The sequence below is a fragment of the Giraffa tippelskirchi genome, chromosome 9 (genome assembly GCF_054371585.1).
Source record: "Giraffa tippelskirchi isolate mGirTip1 chromosome 9, T2T-mGirTip1v1.2.pri, whole genome shotgun sequence".
NCBI lineage: Eukaryota > Metazoa > Chordata > Mammalia > Artiodactyla > Giraffidae > Giraffa > Giraffa tippelskirchi.
Window position 1 is genome coordinate 119,264,223 of NC_137283.1, and position 17,819 is coordinate 119,282,041.

Below are 17,819 nucleotides of genomic sequence, written 5' to 3' on the forward strand. Positions count from 1 at the left end.
GGTTATAGATTTTTAAAAAGATTTTTTACTGTTCATTATTTTTTAAATTGTACATTGCATAATATTATCACTTTGAAAATAAGGAAAAATATTGAACAAAATTAGATTGTAGTGATACAGTTTATTAAAACTCTCAGTGATTAGAATCTTCTGTAATAGTGTAAGTGTAGAAATGTTCAAGGGATCAAATTAATAGAATGAATGTAATTACAAGACCAGAAATAATTTTTACACCTTACTTCATTTAGGTGACATGATAGCTTGGTGTCAGATGCATTTTTTCTCCCTGCATGCAAATTATATCTGTGAACTGCTAAAGAAATGCTGAATTTAATGTGAAGAAAAAATTTTTATATAAAGTCAAAGCATTGTTCTATACTGAGAAGCCTTGGTCAAAATTTATCATAGGCATCTCCTTGTTCACCTATGAAATTGTTATCAGCACAGTGGAGAGATTCATGATATAAGAAAAATTGAACACCTTGATGAATATTTCTATAGATATTAATACTATACTGACTTTATCTACTTGAATGAATGAGTGAATATATGAAGGAATGAACATGACTTTTTGACTCTGTCAGGAAAATGATAAATAGTTTGATACCTTGACCAGGACAGCTATTAACAGACTTTTAAAAAGTAGTAGGAATTGCATGATAATGGCATCTTACTTAAATTGTCTTAAGAACAGCAAGAATCATTAAATATAAAAGATCTTTAAAGAGAACAGAATCAAGCTGGAAGGCAAGAGTCCCAGAAGCCCATTTCCCCATCATCTTCAGTGCATGTTATCATTGCAATTAAATTGAAAATAAAACCCAAAGTGTATTCTTAAATAATGAGAGGGGAGAACCTGATAGATCCAAATGGTCTACTGCAAAATAAAACTCAGGGTCCATTGATAATTCTGCTCTGGCAAAATGAATAAGCAAAGGAAAATCTCAAATCTTTGCCAATAATCAAGTTAGATGGATTTAAGGTCCAATAGCAGTAGAATTGTATAAGCAGAATATGAGAAGATATAAAAGTAAAAATGACTACTGGTAGCATTATTCTAAAACAAAATTCTATAAGATGGGTGTTTTTATTCCATCTTTAAGGAAGTGAGGCAAACTAATTTGCTCAAGTTCACAGAGGACTCAACATGGACCAGACTTCAAAGCTTTGACTCTTTCCTCTGTATCACACTATCACTCTTGCACTGACTTTTTAGCCTTGCATATTTATTTAATGAATTTAAATTTTTTTTCCCCTTTCCAGTGGGTTAACAGTGCAACCCAGAGGCAGCATTTGTAGAGAAGCTCATTCTATTACATCAGATCTTAATCTTTGTTCCATCTCCATGTCTCATTTTATGGTCTTTGGAAATGTGTCCATAAAATGCATTCTTTCTTACTGATCATCTTAAACTTGCAATAGTGTGTAGGATGCTAGAAATTCAGCAGTAATTGCCATAGTCCCTTGCTCTAATGGAGCATACAGTCTTATAGAAGATAAATAAATGAGACTATAATGTGAACCCAAGAGGGTACATTGGCAGTTTGAGAATATGAAGAAGTGGTACCAAACATAGATTTGGGTAGAGGGTGGTCTGTAGGTTCTTTCCAGAGAAAGGAGCACCTGAATATGACTAAGGTGAGTTAGGTCTGTGGGCAGAGAGCTCTGTGAAGTGCCCATGGAGGCCTGGCAGAACAGAGGCCTTTGCTCAGTTCCTACTTTGCTGAAGGTCATTTGCTGTGACTGAGATGTAGAGTGTGTTGTGTGTGTGTGTGTTATGTGTGTGTGTGTGCACACATGTGTGCGTGCCTGGGTGTGCCCATCAGTGCAACAGTAAAAACTGTTTTTTGGAGAAGACTACAGAGGCTAAATTATTCAAGGTCTTGTGCTCAGGGCTCAGTTGCTCAGCTGCATCCAATTCTTTGCAACTCCATGAACTGTAGCCCTCCAGATTCCTCTGTCCATGGGATTTTCCAGGCAAGAATACTGGAGTGGGTTGCCATTTCCTTCTCCAATTCAGAGTCTTAACTAGTAAGAAAAACAACTTGTGCTTAATACTTATTCTGTGCCAGACACTGTTGTAATTTTAATATAACAAACTTATTCCTCGTTTTAAACCTAAGAAAAAGTTATACTGTCATGATATTCATTTCATATACAAGGACAATAACACACACACACACGTGTGTGCACTAAGTGACTCTTCTAAGTTATCAGATTTAGTGAAGAATACAACAGAGACTTGAGCTCCAGCCAATCTAGCATAAAAAGTGTGGTCCATGAACCAGTATTATCAGCATCACCTGGGAACTTGCTAAAAATGCAAAAACTGAGGCACCAACCCAGACCTACAGAATCAGAATATACATTTTAACAAGTTGGTTCCTGAGCACTTTAAAGTTTGGGAACATCTGCTGTAACCCACTGAACCCTACTGCTTCTCTTCAACTTTGAGAAGGACTCTGGACATTATCCTAAGGCCAGTGGAGAGTCAGAAAAAGGCTTGAAGTAAGAGATGGACAAAATCAAAATCTATTTTTAGACCAATAGTTTCACGTCAATCACTCTGGCTTCAGTATGGGGAGTGCAGCCGAAGAAGGCAATTCTGGAGGCAGGGAGACCCATGAAAAGACTGCTGCTGCTGCTGCTGCTGCTGCTAAGTCGCTTCAGTCCTGTCCAACTCTGTGCGACCCCATAGATGGCAGCCCACCGGGCTCCGCCATCCCTGGGATTCTCTAGGCACTATTCACCAAATAAAGGAGGATGGCAGCCTGAGATAGGGTGATGGCAGTGACAAAGGAGGGAAGCTGGTGAGTGGATGAGGCAGTGTGGACAGAATTTGGAGATTCTTTGGGCATATAAATTGAGGGAGAGGTGGAGTTAGTTCACCTCCAGTTTCTGGCTTGAGCAACTGGTTGTATCATGGTGTCATTTTATGTACGAGGATATTTGCGGGGAGCATGGTGGAAAGTATGAGAGGCGGTTGATGAGTTTACTTTTAGATTAAAATGAGACTTGAGAGGACTGTGAGAAAGTCAAGGAGAGCTATTCAGTCAGGTCCGAAGAGCGAGTGTGGGGAAACCACGTAAATTCCTTGGACATTTTGAAAGGGGTCCCAGGGCAAATTCTAGGTCAAAATTTCTACCTGGCTTGCCCTTCATGTCCCTCCACTTACCCCATTGTATTCACTAAGGTCTACACCTGCTCTGGGAAGTCCTATATTCAGCAGACAATCAGACAGAGGTTTGTTGCTCAGGAAAGATATCTTAGCTGGACATAAAGATTCGGACTCCTAAGCATATAGAATAGACTGTAACAGAAGCTGTGACATTGCTCAGAAAGAGAAAAGGAGTCTAGGATATAGGGAAGAGGAAGAGGAATCTGTGAAACTGACTGAGCATAGTGGTCTTAGAGGTGGGAGGAAAACTAGGAGTTGGACATCACGGAAGCTCTGGGTAAAGAGTGTTTCAAGATGGGGAAAGGGGAGACTAAGGTAAAATGGTTCTGAAACAGTAAGAAGAGAATAAGAAATTTCTGCTGGATTTAGCAATATACTAGCAATTGATCACCTCAGTGAGAGCAGGGAAAAACTGATGAGGATCAAAGCCAGACAGCAATAGATTGAGAAGTGAGGGCTAAAAAATTGGGGATTCTTTACAGAGTGTAGACAATACTTTCAGGATATTGATCTATAAAGCTTAGGAATGAGGGTAACTGGAAAAGCTTGGTAATGAAGCAGAAGCTTTTCAAGATGGGAGATTTGAACATGCTTAAATGCTGATGAGAGGAGCCAATAAAGAAGGAAAGATTAAAGTCCGTGATCCCTGAAGTAGAGGATATGAGATAATGGGCACTGGTTTAGATCTTTCCTTTTATGCCTCAATCTACCAATAGGTCGGTATGGGGATTTGGGAGGATGGCCAGAGAATAGGTACATCCCCCTGCAGTCACCTGTTCAGCATTCTGGGGTCTCTAGAGGCTTAGTCCTATCACCTTTCCATTCTAAGCCTTAATCTCCACAGAAGAAACTGTTTTGATATTTGAATCTTCCACTTTTATATCAGTAGACATGCTGCCCAGAACAAGTATGACTATGGATTAACTATGTATCTGCTTTGAAAATTAATCCTTAAATGTCATCTTCAGCTAAAATCTTTGCCTTAACCTTACCTGTCCTCGGGTAAGTTGAGAGAGACAGACATACTTCCACCTTAATCCGTTTAAAGATTGCATAAACCTACCAATTCCAGGTTATGTCTGGTTTCGTGGAGAATAGTAGTTCACAATCAGGACCCCTCAATAATACCCAAGGACAGGTTTCAAGAATATATCAACCTCAGAAATGTTAAGGAAAAAGAAATCTATATACAATGTGCCTTTTTTCTTCTGAGACATGTCCATTGATTCTCAGATTGTTAAGAGAATCTGTGATCCCAAGTCTAATGTGGAGATAGTGCTCAAGCTGATAATTTTGGATGGATTCGAGATGTTATGGCAAGGGGGTTCCCCTTTCCTCCTTCGCCTTCTCTTTCCCCTCCTATTCACAGTTCCTTCCAGGGGGCCAAAAGGTAACCAAGAAAAATGATGACAATCAGAAAGAATAAAGAGAATTAAAAGAACATGGAAATGTAAGGTTGTTTAACTGACATCTGAGTCAGAACTTTCCATGTGAACCCGAGTATTTGGTTTTCAATTCTAAAGAGATCATTTCCTAGATTGAAAATGTGAAAAAACAAATCTAAGCTTATGCAGCGTGTTATAGTAGAAAGTTGCTAGCCTTGCTTAAGGAACCCAAATTAATCCAACTTTACTCAGAATGTTGTTGGCAAATAAAACAAAAATAAGAGGTAGACTTGTCACTGAGGTGATGTTATATTAAATCACAAATCTGCGCTCTTGTTTAGGTAGAACAGTCCCGGAATTGGCAACTAATGACAACACATGGGAATAAATAGAACAAGTGTAGAAAACAGATGTCAGAGTTTACCTTTCCCACCAAGCAGTTTGGATTATGGCTTTAGGCACACAACATAACAAATATGTTAAGAAATATCCTGTGCGATGTGTATATTTGCAATTGTGCTAAATTTTAACCCATATATGTTGCTAATAAAAATCCTAGAACCTACACATGATAATATTGTGAATGTGAAATGACAGCTAAAATGACTTGTTACATTTTATTTATAAGAATTACACATTTTATTAATGATTATTTTCGGTTCCCACATTTCCAAAACCCAAATTGACAAGTTGAGGAGTTGCATTTCATTTTCAAATGGATGACAGACACCAAAAAGAATCTGATTAAAGTAGAGAGGGAAAAAGTATAAACACATACCGAAAGCATACTTCTGCTTTCATAATACTATCTCAGTTTCAAGAAGCAAAGCTTTAGATTCATTCGGCATATTACACATGGGTCAGACACAGACATTTTAATTCAATCTTAGAAAGCCTAAGATTAGGAATTGTCTTTATGCCTGCTTGTGAAAAATAGGCAGTTTTTCTTTTTTTAATAGCAGGAATCTCACTAACTCAAAATCTGTAAATGACTTTAAATTTGCTCTGGATATATAAATCCAGCCATAAAATATCCTTAGTGATAAAGTTAGTCATTCAAATAAATTAAGCCAATTAAAACTTCAGAATCAAGTCATTCCTTTTTTTATGAATACAATGAAGCTGTATCTCCAATTATAGACAATTTTCAGAACACAGGAGACAACTCAAAAGAGTTATCTGGCTACTATGTTGCCTTTATACACATGGCATCAAATTGAGAAATCTGAAAAGCTCAGCATATAAAGTTTGATAACTGCTGGCTCAAATGCCTTTTAAAAAGTTTCTAAGAAACTTTAAGATATATACTTGCTTGCCAAGTAAAACCAAGTCACCACAAAGTTTCCTTTAAGTAGCTATGAGAAAGTTTATAAGAATCTCCTGCACTTAAAAAAAAAAACAAACATTAGAAATGCAAAGACAACATCAAGGAGAAGAAAACAAAACTTACTTTTTCTTAAAGCCGCTTCTTCCAACAGTTTAAACAGGATGAAAGTAGAATATATGATGATTTACTTTCCCCTCCAACACATTCATATGTTACCTCCAAGAGGAACAGAATGGGCCACCAAAACTATCTGAGGGTCTCTCCCATCTGCAACCTTTTTAACTTTGAGGAAGAAAATAGGAGGGTGTGTGGGTTTCCTCCAAGTCTTGTGACATGTACATAGCTGACTCCTACTGGGCTGAAAAAGCACTCGTCAATTTTTACTTAAAATTATGAGTAGCAAATTCTCTGCAGGACATTCTTAAAGGGAAATCCTGCCAGAATTAGTACATGAAACGTCTAGATAATCTCCAGAAAGTTTAAAATATAAAGTGCACAAACAGACATTCACGTACACTCAAGAAATTCCCACTGCCTAGGCTAAATTGGGGGTATATTTAAATTAAAAACTTTTTCTGTAAAGGATGATGTATTTCCTTTTTTGTTGTTGTTGCTGTTATTTCAGTAACAAAATCCTTCTTATGGGTTGCTGTGTGCTGTGCTTAGTCGCTCAGTCATGGCCGACTCTGCGACCCCATGGACTGTAGCCTGCCAGGCTCCTCTCTCCACAGGGATTCTCTCCAGGCAAGAATACTGCAGTGGGTTGCCATGCCCTCCTTCAGAGGATATTCCCAACCCAGGTCTCCTGCATTGCAGGCAGATTCTTTACTGTCTGAGGCACCAGGGAAGCCCCAAAAAACTGGAGTGGGTAGCCTATCCATTCTCCAGGAGTTCTTCCCATCTCAGGAATTGAACTGGAGTCTCCTGCATTGCAGGCGGATACTTGACCAACTGAGCTAAAATCAGATCTTCTTATAGGTTAGAAATGGACAAACTACAGAGCTTTTCTGTTGAAATATCTGGAAAGAGATGAGGCCTGATGTTCTCACCTGTAGCGTTTCTGGTAGCTTGAGAGGTGAATTGTGGGGTGTGGCCTCTATCACTGCCTTCCTGGGAAACTGGTGAACTTTGAGCCTTGGATTTGACTAGGATGACTCAAAGTAGTTACCTGCTTCCTGCACCTGTACTGTGAACCTGGCATTCCCTGTTGCTGCCTCTTTCCCTATGAGCTGGCAACAATTGTTATGTCACGTCCACAGCTGTATGACTTCACTTAAGCACAGACTCAGTCTTTTGAAATCTGGAGTCAAAACTTAAAAAGTGGCCAGATATTTCAGGAGTTGGATCTGAAGAAATGTTTGAATACTGAACTAATCTACAACAGGAGTTCTCAGTGGGTCATATTTATCTATAAAGCAAGTGACATTTACTTTTAAACTCTCTGTTTAAGGCCATTTCTTCAGTTTGTAAAGGTGGGTGAGGAAGGAAATGTTCTGCTCTGACTCCATCTATTCCCAGACCAGACTTGAACTGTCCTTGTTCCAAGTGCCAAAGAAATATGTTAATGTTTTCTGAGGTCAAACTCAGTTACATACAATCAAGAAACTTGAGCTAGGGAAATATTTAAAGGCAATCAACTCAGTGCCTTGTTATTCACCTGACTTTGATAAAGATATTATGAAAACGAAAACATTGTGATGAGCAGCAACAAATTGATTCAGTGAAAGGACATGATAACATTCAAACTATTATAAAACATTCAATCTAACATAAAATCTATTATTAGTAATAGCTTTTAATTCTCATGATGCCACGGATAGACCGGCATTATTTTTCTCCTTTTAAAGGTGAGGAGTAGAATCTAGGAGATATAAAGTCGCCTATGTCCCCATGTAGCTATGGAACCCTCTTTATTGCCTCCATGTTTTCCTGAGAGGGTAATCTTCATTCACTCATCCAACCTAAGATCCTCCTGCTCCCTTCTCAAACTACTCCACATAGCTCCATTAAGCTCATAAGATATCTTAGTTGACACTCCAAAGAGTACTGTCTTTAATCTTACCTGAAATTTCTCATCTCTGCCATGTCCATTTCTTTTTGAAACTCTCTTCCCTTGGTTTCACTAAGTCATTCTCTCCTAATTTTCTCCTTGGGCTTAGCATCTTCAACCTCCTCTCCCTTTATTCACCTCACCCTTCCCTAGAACTTCATTCTCAGTTCAGAATGCTTGTCTACACTCCCCATGGGTTTTCTCATGAAAACAATCAACAATATATTTTGACTCCTAAACCTGTATTCTCTGCTGGTGTTGCTCGCTAAGGTTCTAGGCCTGTATCCTGTTGTCTGTTCGCTGTCTTTGCACAGAGGTCCCTCGGCATCCCAAACTCGGTAGTCCAAAATAAACACCTTCATCTTTTCCCCACCTCCCACTGTACAGATGAGGTCTGCTGTATTTCCTGTCTCAGGACATGGCACAATCACCTAACCCATCATACCTTGGACTTCTCACTTTCCTCACTTAGTCTCCACCATCCCCGTCATTCATCCCCATCCTCAACCTCTGGTGGTTCTACTTTGTTAAATATTTCCGAGATTTGTCATTATCCCTGCATTCTGGCCCTCACATTTCTCACTTAGATTGTTGTTATCAGTCATAAAACATTTGTCATCTGCCTTAGTGTAGCCCCCTTTTATAATTTCTTTGTATCACTATAAAACAACATTTAAAGATATGTTTATTGAATTATAAAATACACACTTCTTGCAGAAATTCTGAAATAATGAAAAAACTTGTTTAAAATGACTTGCAATACAAGAGACAGTCACAATTCATCACTCAAATATCTTTGAAATATTCTGTATGCATACATATAGCTAGCTATACAAGGAAATGTTTATGTAAATATCTTCATGCAAGTGCTTACACAGCTACAGTTAAATATGTTTTAATAAGAAAATAAAAACCACACTGCATTTATTTTTTTTACTTAATATACTGTGAATGATTTTCCAAATCAAATATTTTTGAAGTGGTTGCAAATAATGGCTGCAACATAATGAAGTATGTGATGGAATAATGCTTCCTCTTTTTTCTCTATGATCTGTTTTCTTCAACACCAAAACTTAGCCTGAGCATTTGTAATTTGTGACTCACAAGACTTAGATTCTGGTGGGAAAGAGGGAAGAAAAAAAAATAGAACACTCTAAGTTCATTAATTTAAACTTAAACATTTAGTTTAAGGCTGCACTTTACTAGTAAGTAAAGACAGTTCAGTAGGAAAACAATTTGCTAAAATGATTTTTTGTTCTTTATAATGAATAATAAACACAGGAGGAAAACCTGTGGGGATTTTGTCTTAGCTTGACTAGTCAGAGAAAGGACATTTCTTTGGTGGAAGACTGCCTCCTTTCCTTGAGAGCTATATCATCCACATTTCTCTTCTATCAGAGGCTGGGGAAAAGATTTGTACATGTTTTTAAATGCACATTTTACTTCTCAGGAGACATTGATCTCACAAATAATACATACATTTTAAAGGATTTTGGCAAACTGTCAAATTGCCTTTCAGAATGGATGATCTTTTTAAGATACAATCACCTCACCTCCCTGGTTAATCTTTAAAGGCAACCTCTTGCTTTTAGGAGAATGGCTAACTTCTCATGTTAAGAGAAGTTAATTTAGCATGTAAGCCATTTTGTGATTCCTCCTCTCGTCTCTCCAGCTTCATCTTACACTACTTCCCCAAATCATTTTTCATATTTCTCATACTTTAGGGATTCCCAAACTTCTCATTTCGTATTATCTTAGCAGTCTGGAATCTCCTTTTCTCTGCCCAGAAATGCCCTTACCAGGCTAGTCCTACTTTTCTTAAGGGTCACCTCCAGCTGGTTCAGTTCCCCTCCCTGCAGTGCAAGACAGTTTGACTTTCTTCTCCCATTACATCCTTTGCTTGCTGCTCTCCAAACACTGCATTGAACTATAACTGTTGATTCTTGCCATCATCTTGAAAGCAAGACACATTTTTAAGATTTGTATTCTTATTCTTTGTACTTAGTTGTCTTACAGGATCCAGATTACTGAGCCAAGGATTGAAACTCACCATGTCCTCCCTTTCCTCCATCACACCCCAATATAATCCCTTCCTTCCTGCTCTTCAAACACACATCCAGTTTAAATCTTACTAATAATTATTGAAGAGGAACAGAGGTGCAAATAGAGACAAGCCTGGTAAAACAGATAAAACACAACATTGGGAACTTTAAAAAATTTAATACCTGTTTAATGTAGTTGTTCCTTCTTTTTGTGTGTGATGTAAATGGAATAAACAGGTTTTGAAGGTCGAAAAGTCAGGCTTGCTTTCTTAAGAAAAAGTCTGACCTGGGTTCTATTTTTTTTTTAATTTATTTATAGTTGATTTACCATGTTTCAGATATGTAGCAAAGTGACTTTTTAATGATATATATATATATATATACACACACACACACATATATATGTATATATATATATACACACATGTATGTGTGTATACACACACACACAGACACTTGTCTGGTGGCTCAGATGGTACAGAATCTGCCTGCAATGCAAGAAACCCAGGTTCGATCCCTGGGTCAGGAAGATCCCCTAGAGAAGGAAATGGTGACCCACTCCAGTATCCTTGCCTGGAAAATCTCATGGACAGAGAAGCCTGGCAGGCTACGGTCCATGGGGTGACACAACTGAGCGACTAACACTAAAACACACACACACATACATATACATATATACTTTTCAGATTTTTCCCCGTTATTGGTTATTATAAGATATTGAATATAGTTCCCTGTGCTATACAGTAGGTCCTTATTATCTATTTTATCCCAAACTCCTATCTCCCCGCTACCCACTGCTATCCCCTTTGGTAACCATAAGTTTGTTTTCTATGTCTGTGAGTCTATTTCTGTTTTGTAAATAAGTTCATTTATATAGGTTTTCCGGGTGGTACTAGTGGTAAAGAACCCAACTGCCAACGCAGGAGACATGAGACTCGGGTTTGATCCCTGGATTGGGAAGATCCCCTGGAGGAGGAAATGGCAACACACTTGGAATCCCATGGACAGAGGAGTCTAGGGGGCTACAATCCATAGGGTCACAGAGTCAGACACGACTGAAGTGACATAGTACACGTGCATTTTTGAGATTCTATATGATACTGTGTCTCTCTGACTTGATTCACTTAGTATGAAACTCGAGGTCCATCCGTGTTGTTGCAAATGGCATTATTTCATTCCTTTTTAATGGTTGAGTAATATACTAAATGAAAAGTGAAAGTTGGTCTGTGGTGTCTGACTCTTTGCAACCCCATGGATTATACAGTCCGTGGAATTCTCTAGGCCAGAATACTGGAGTGGGTAGCCTTTCCTTTCTCCAGGGGATCTTCCCGACCCAGGGATTGAACCCAGGTCTCCCGCATTGCAGGTGGGTTCTTTACCAGCTGAGGCACAAGGGAAGTCCAATATACTATATATCTATGTATAATATATATGCTACATCTTCTCTTTCCATGTATCTTTTGAAGGACATTTACAGGCATCTTTTATGTCCTGGCTGCTGTAAGTAGTGCTGCTGTGAACATTGGGGTGCATGTATCCTTTCAGATTAGTTTTTGTCTTTTCAGGGTACGTGCCCAGGAGTAGATTGCTAGATCACATGGCAACTCCATCTTTAGTATTTAAGGAACCTCCATACTGTGCTTAATAGTGGCTGCACCAATTTATATTCCCACAAAGAGTGCAGGAGGTTTTCTTTTTCTCCATACCCTCTTGAGCATTGTTGATAGACTTTTTGATGGCCATTCTGATCAGTGTGAGGTGATACACCTCACTGTAGTTTTGATTTGCATTTTTCTAATAATTATGATGTTGAGCATCTTTTCAAATACCCATTGACTATCTGCATGTTTTCTTTGGAGAAATGTCTATTTAGATGTAGTCCCCATTTTTAATTGCTTTTTTGTTATTGAGTTGTATGAGCTGTTTGTATATTTTGGAAATTAATCCCTTATCAGTCACATCATTTGTAAATACATTCTACCTTTTGAGGGTTGTCTTTCCCTTTCCTTTGCGGTTTCTCTTGCTGTGCAAAGGCTCTTAAGTTTAACTAGGTCCCATTTTAAAACTTGTTTCTCTTTACATTACTCTAGCAGACAGATAAAAAAAAAAAGTCACGCTTTATGTAAACGTTTTCTGTGTGTTTTCCTCTGCAAGTTTTATAGTATCCAGTCTTACATTTAGGTCTTTAACTCATATTGAGTCTATTTTTTTTATATGGTGTTAGAGAACATTGTAATTTCATTCTTTTACATGCAACTGTCCAGTTCTTCCAGCACCACTTGTTGAAGACTGTCTTTTTTCCATTGTATATTTTTTCCTTCTTTGCTGTAGATAATTGATCTTAAACACATGGGCTTATTTCTGGGCTCTATTCTGTTCCACTGATCTGTGTGTATGTTTTTGCGTCAGTATCATACTTTGATTACTGTAGCTTTATATTCTTAAGTCAGGGAGCAGGACTCTTCCAGCTCTTTCTCAAGACTGTTTTGGCTATTTGAGGTCTTTTGGGTTTCCATACAATTAAAATTTTTTTGGTTCCAGTTCTGAGAAAAATAAATTGGTAATTTCATAGGGATTACACTGAATCTGTAAAATGCCTTGAGTAGTATGGTTATTTTAACAATATTGATTCTTTTAATCCAAGCACATGGTAATCTCTTTCCATCTGTTTGTGTGGGCTTCAATTTCTTTTATCAGCATCTTAAAGAGTTTTCTGAGTACAGGTCTTTTGCAGTTAAGTTTATTCCTAGGTATATTATTCTTCTTTATATGGGTTTCCTTAATTTATTTCTAAAATTTCATTGTTAGTGTATAGAAATGTAATGGATTTCTGTGTATTTATTTTGTATCCTGCAACTTGACTGAATTCATTGGTGAGCTCTAGTAGTTTTCTGGTAGTATCCTCAGGATTTTCTATGTAAAGTATCATGTCATCTGCAAATAGGGACAGTTTTACTTCTTTTCCAATTTGGATTCCTTTTATTTCTTTTTCTTCCATTGCTGCGGAGTCCTGGGTTCTATTTATTCTCCTGTTTGCTTAGTGTGGCTTTCACAGGGAAACAACTTGAGTGAATCTGTAGGTTATTTTAATAGCCATAACTTTAATAGTGCTCCCAGATTTTGTGGAAAATGTACATGCCAGAATTTATAAATGTGTTTCTTTCATTTTCCTTATATACCGTATACACTGTGGTCAAAGGCTTCACTGGTATTAGTCAAAGACAGCAAAACTTCCATTGTCCCCACCCCTACCCAACTCACATAAGATGGTTCTTGATAGAAAAACAAATCCCATTTGGCTGTGGGTCAAGTGGCATTTCTGAGGAAGGAATGAACTGTTTCTTTTTTTCACTCTATAGACACACTACTATACTGCTGCACTGTGACTTCACCCTTGGTGCTTCATGGTCTGACTAAAGTACATTCTCCAAAAAGTTCAAGATGGGTCTACATTCAGCTTAAGCAACTTCTACATTTATTTTTCTAATTTTGTGTTAAAGTCTTTTTGGGAAATACACTGTGATTTTTGGTTAAGATATGCCACTGTTCACTGATTCTTTCTGATGGTCAGAAATGAGTTTCCTTTGACTATTCAAAAACAAATGGTCTGGAGATAGAACATATGAATATAAACACCTGAGCATATTATTCAAATATCCCTGCCATTATGTGCAATAGTAAGAAGTACTAATAGCAGATAAAAGTTTAGCTATACATTTGCAGAAATCCAGGTAACTGAAAATGATTTATTAAGGTGAAATGGTTCATGAATGGCAAACTTGCAAGGAATGAAAGACACAGAGGATTATGGAACTACTTTTGTGTACAAACATAATAAAATCCTCTAAAAATATTCAGAATACAAATTTAAAAATGTAAATACATTACACATATACATCAATCCTAGTAATTAAAATAATAGAAGATTCAAAGTACATAAATTTAATAGAAAGAAAACTTTATTCTAAATAACGTTCTTAAATCTGCCCATTAAGAGCATAGTAAAAATTTAACAGTTTTTATTTTATTAATGAAATTAGATTTTTACATACAAAATCAGCTAAGTGATTTTATTTACAAAAATAATGAACTGCTAATTTACTGTGGAAAAATAACCATTTTGATAAAAGAAAAAAATTTAATGAAAGTTTAATGCAACAAAATAATAAGAATGGCTTTTTGTTTCATTGTCTGATACTTTGACTTAAATGTGGATTACTTTAATATCTCTTGAAACCTAAGTAATAAGATCCTTACACAAGCACTGAATAAAAAATTAGGTTGGGTGTATTCTGGAAGCTGAATCAACACAACTAAGTGGAGTTTGTGGTCACAGAGGATTTGTCATTTTTCTTCCTTTGCCCTTATGAAAATACATTCATAGAAAATTACCAATGGAAAATATTTTAAAATTTGTTATATTCCTATCAACTTTGACACTGCTTAGCAAATTATATTAATTTCTTTCAATCAATGTTAATACTTTGTCTGGAATTAGGGTAGAGGTAGACAGATCTTTGTATTCAAACATTCTAAAAAACATCGTTTTAAATGCCATATAAGGAATAATATAAAATAGTATTTTTTAAAATATTTGAGATTTAATTTACTATTATATTTTAAATAATTAAATTCTTTTTATATATAATAAGTTGTTGCTTAAAAATCATTTGACTAAAATTATTACTCCAAGGAACTATTTTAGTCTTTTAATTACTAATCTTTACAAATTAAGAATACCTATTTCTTAATAAGTTTCTATTTTTGAAAAAAAAGTTCCAATGATTTAAATGCATTATAGATCCCCTACAACAAAGTATTAGGTGACAGTGTCTACTGATATGAAAAATGAAATTCAGAAATGCAAACTGGGTTATAGAAAACTATTTGTATTACATTTTTAGTAAATGTGATTTAACACCTATAAGTAGTAAATTATACTTTTTCTCTCACCCTTGTTAGCATCTTATTATAGAATAGAGCACAGAAATGCATGGGACCCTCAAGTATTCTTCTATATCTGTAAACACATCCCTGAAGCCCCCAGTCACACAGAAGTTCACTCTTGTGGGGGAAATGAGAGGCCCTCTATCTGCCAGGAATAAGAGCAAGGGCTTAGTAATAAAACAAAAACAATAGTTGGCAAACTTCTATATTTTAGGTTTGAAGCATTCTCTATTAAAGAAAAATACACTATTTTCATTTTGACACCAAAAGTTTCTCCTTTCTTTAAAAAACACTGACCACATTTTAAGTTTCTATGTAAATTATATTTACACATGTCACCTGAAATCTAGTAACATAACAAATGAGTCCTTTCCTAGAGATAAAAGATATCAGAAAATTTATTTTTCATTCAGCTTCTAGGAAGAAAATAAACTTGAAATGTATAATTTTTAGAATAATGTGAAAAAGAAACCTTCCAAGGAGAACCCAATTTACAAAAATTTACATTTTTTTTAAACTTACAGTGAATACAATGCTACTGTTTTAACTGAATTGTGGGTATGGTAAGTGCTATTGGGGGGTTCTGGACTGTGAAATGAGTATTTTTTTTTTGGTAACCACTCACCTTTAACTTTGGGGGAAAACTATTTACTGTATGATAACATTAAGTAATTAAAATCATCACTCTTCTGTCACTGATGACTTCCTAGATTTGAGAACAAGGTCTTTAATGGACGGAGAAAGCTCCTGAAGTTCTTTACGAGTTGTATTGATGATATCCTCTTGTTCTTTGTCTAATTCATCACTCAAGGGATCTTCTCCCTGCCCAGTCTTCTTATTTTGACTGACTAAATGCTTTACAACCAAACTTTGATACTTTACTAAAAGAGTATGTTGATCCTGTGAAAAGAGAAAGGAGAGGAAAGTTAACAAACATGATTTAATTTTCTGTGGGACAAAGTAAGATTTATTCAACCATTATATACTGCAGGTCTTCATCTTTACAAATTACTGGTCAAAGAAGTAGAAAGCTGAATCTAGCAAGGTCCTTGCTCTTAAGGAGGTTCCTTGCTCTCAAGGAGGTTAGTTTGGGGGAGATAAAACATGAATACAGATCATTTTAACGTAAGGTGATGGAGCTGGGTTCTATCACCAAAGATAAAGTGACGTGAAAGTTCAAAGAAGCCAGTTTACTTTTAGCTGAGAAATCCCTCAGAAGAGTGTGTGTTGGGTAAGACTTTTTGAGCTGATCCTCGAAGGACAGGTTAAACCTGCATAAACTGAAACGGAAGACTGAACATTATTATTATTATATCACTTCCAAAAGCTTAATTTCTAAATTCAGAATATTCTTTACCATAGATCTTAAAGGACCCTGAAAGATTCCTGAACTAGGCTGAGTTTTAAAAATCAATCTACTCCTTCACTGTTCCCATTCCAGGAAGCAGAAACATGATGTTAATATGTTCTGTGTATTAGATTCATATCTATCTACTCAAAATATTCAGAATCTAAAAGTTTTAAAAGTTTCAAGTATAATGAAAATATAATACCTCTGGAATTTTACTATTCAGAAAAGCAATGATCTGGGGGACACATCTTCCAGGTGCATGGAGCATGCTATGGGTTGAGAACTGAAACAACAGAACCGACGTGAGATGCAGAGTAAGAGCAGGGTCTTCTGTGACTTTTAGCTGTTCAACCAGTGCTTGTCGATGCTGAAACAGTACCTGCCTAAACAAAAAGAAAGTAACATAAGCACGTTATCATATTCTAACAAGTTCTCACCAATTTCAGTTCTTCCCTTCTGTATTCATTTTTAGCTTTCCCAGTTTATCTAGTTTCATAAACAATTTAAGGGACCTTTTATGCAACAGACACATAGTTCTGAACAGCATGGATAAACTAATATGCTAAAAAATGATAGAAAAACTATACACCAGGGATTCTCAAAGTATGCTTTTTATTTTGAATTGTTAGGTATCAAACAGAAGTGCACTGGTTTAAATAAGGCTTCCTATAAAGAAGCTCTTAAGGCTAATAAGAATTATTAATTCCTAAGCTTGATCAGCTATGGGATCTTAACTCAGATACCTATTCCATTGGGTCAGAGAGGGACACCTAAGGATATGAAGACTGACTACGTTTGAAGGTCTATAGCCATTTAGATACAACAGTTCTCTTTGCAGGATTCAGACAGTCAGACTCCAGTGTTACCTTTCTCTTTTTTTGTCTCCCTTCTTCAACATAATATCACAAGCTTCTGCTGCAGAATCCAGATAAGCAAGAAAGTCTTCTATGCTCTGGAAAGATGTTTAAACCATTATTTACTTTTATAAACAGTCGCCTAAACAAAAGCAGACATTTAATACTGTTTTATAATTTTATACCCTGAATACATTTTTTAAAAAGGTCATTTTGTCATTAGGTTTGAAACTGTGATTTAGGACTATAGACAGTAAAGTGTCCCCAGCTTCGTCTCTTTCTTCACCCTCCAAAGAGATGTCTTGAGTGTAGGATTAATAGTTTTAAATTTAGTTTTCAGTTATTTTGATAAAAATCTATTCAAAGATCACATATTCTAGTTCAAATATCTAAATACAGTAAAACTTTATTTACCTTTTCATTCAGAGAGTTGTGGAGTTTTGTGAGAGCCACTTTTGTTTCTTCTGATAATTTACTTAGAATTTTTTTTCTTACCTATAGGGCGAAAAAAAAAAATCCTTTGTGATTCTATCTTTGACATGTAGTGAATATGCAGAGTACATCATGAGAAACGCTGGGCTGGATGAAGCACAAGCTGGAATCAAGATTGCCGGGAGAAATATCAATAACCTCAGATATGCAGATGGCACCACACTTATGGCAGAAAACAAAGAAGAACTAAAGA

The 17,819-nt window shown here is 36.3% G+C and overlaps 2 protein-coding genes across 17 annotated transcripts in view; both read right to left on the reverse strand.

Annotated features, from left to right (window-relative positions):
- FHL5 (four and a half LIM domains 5) overlaps window positions 1-7,116 on the reverse strand; it is a 50,813-nt gene extending 43,697 nt beyond the window's left edge. For 3 of the 15 annotated variants that reach the window (XM_081529763.1, XM_081529753.1, XM_081529756.1), the window contains exons 1-2: window positions 6,940-7,116; window positions 6,014-6,172 (exon numbers count right to left, since the gene is read on the reverse strand). The gene's annotated coding sequence lies outside the window, so the exon portion shown is untranslated. Of the gene's footprint in view, window positions 1-6,013; window positions 6,249-6,939 lie in introns of all 15 variants that reach the window. The other 12 variants (XM_081529761.1, XM_081529750.1, XM_081529754.1 and 9 more) reach the window with 4 other exon arrangements.
- Window positions 7,117-15,118: 8,002 nt separating this feature from the next.
- Window positions 15,119-17,819, reverse strand: part of UFL1 (UFM1 specific ligase 1) — a 59,243-nt gene continuing 56,542 nt past the window's right edge. For both annotated transcript variants that reach the window (XM_081529766.1, XM_081529767.1), the window contains 4 exons: window positions 17,549-17,629; window positions 17,147-17,232; window positions 16,483-16,663; window positions 15,119-15,829 (listed from right to left, as the gene is read on the reverse strand). In XM_081529766.1, the coding sequence (XP_081385892.1) occupies window positions 15,611-15,829; window positions 16,483-16,663; window positions 17,147-17,232; window positions 17,549-17,629 (567 nt within the window). In that variant the 3' untranslated portion in view covers window positions 15,119-15,610. The remainder of the gene's footprint in view (window positions 15,830-16,482; window positions 16,664-17,146; window positions 17,233-17,548; window positions 17,630-17,819) is intronic.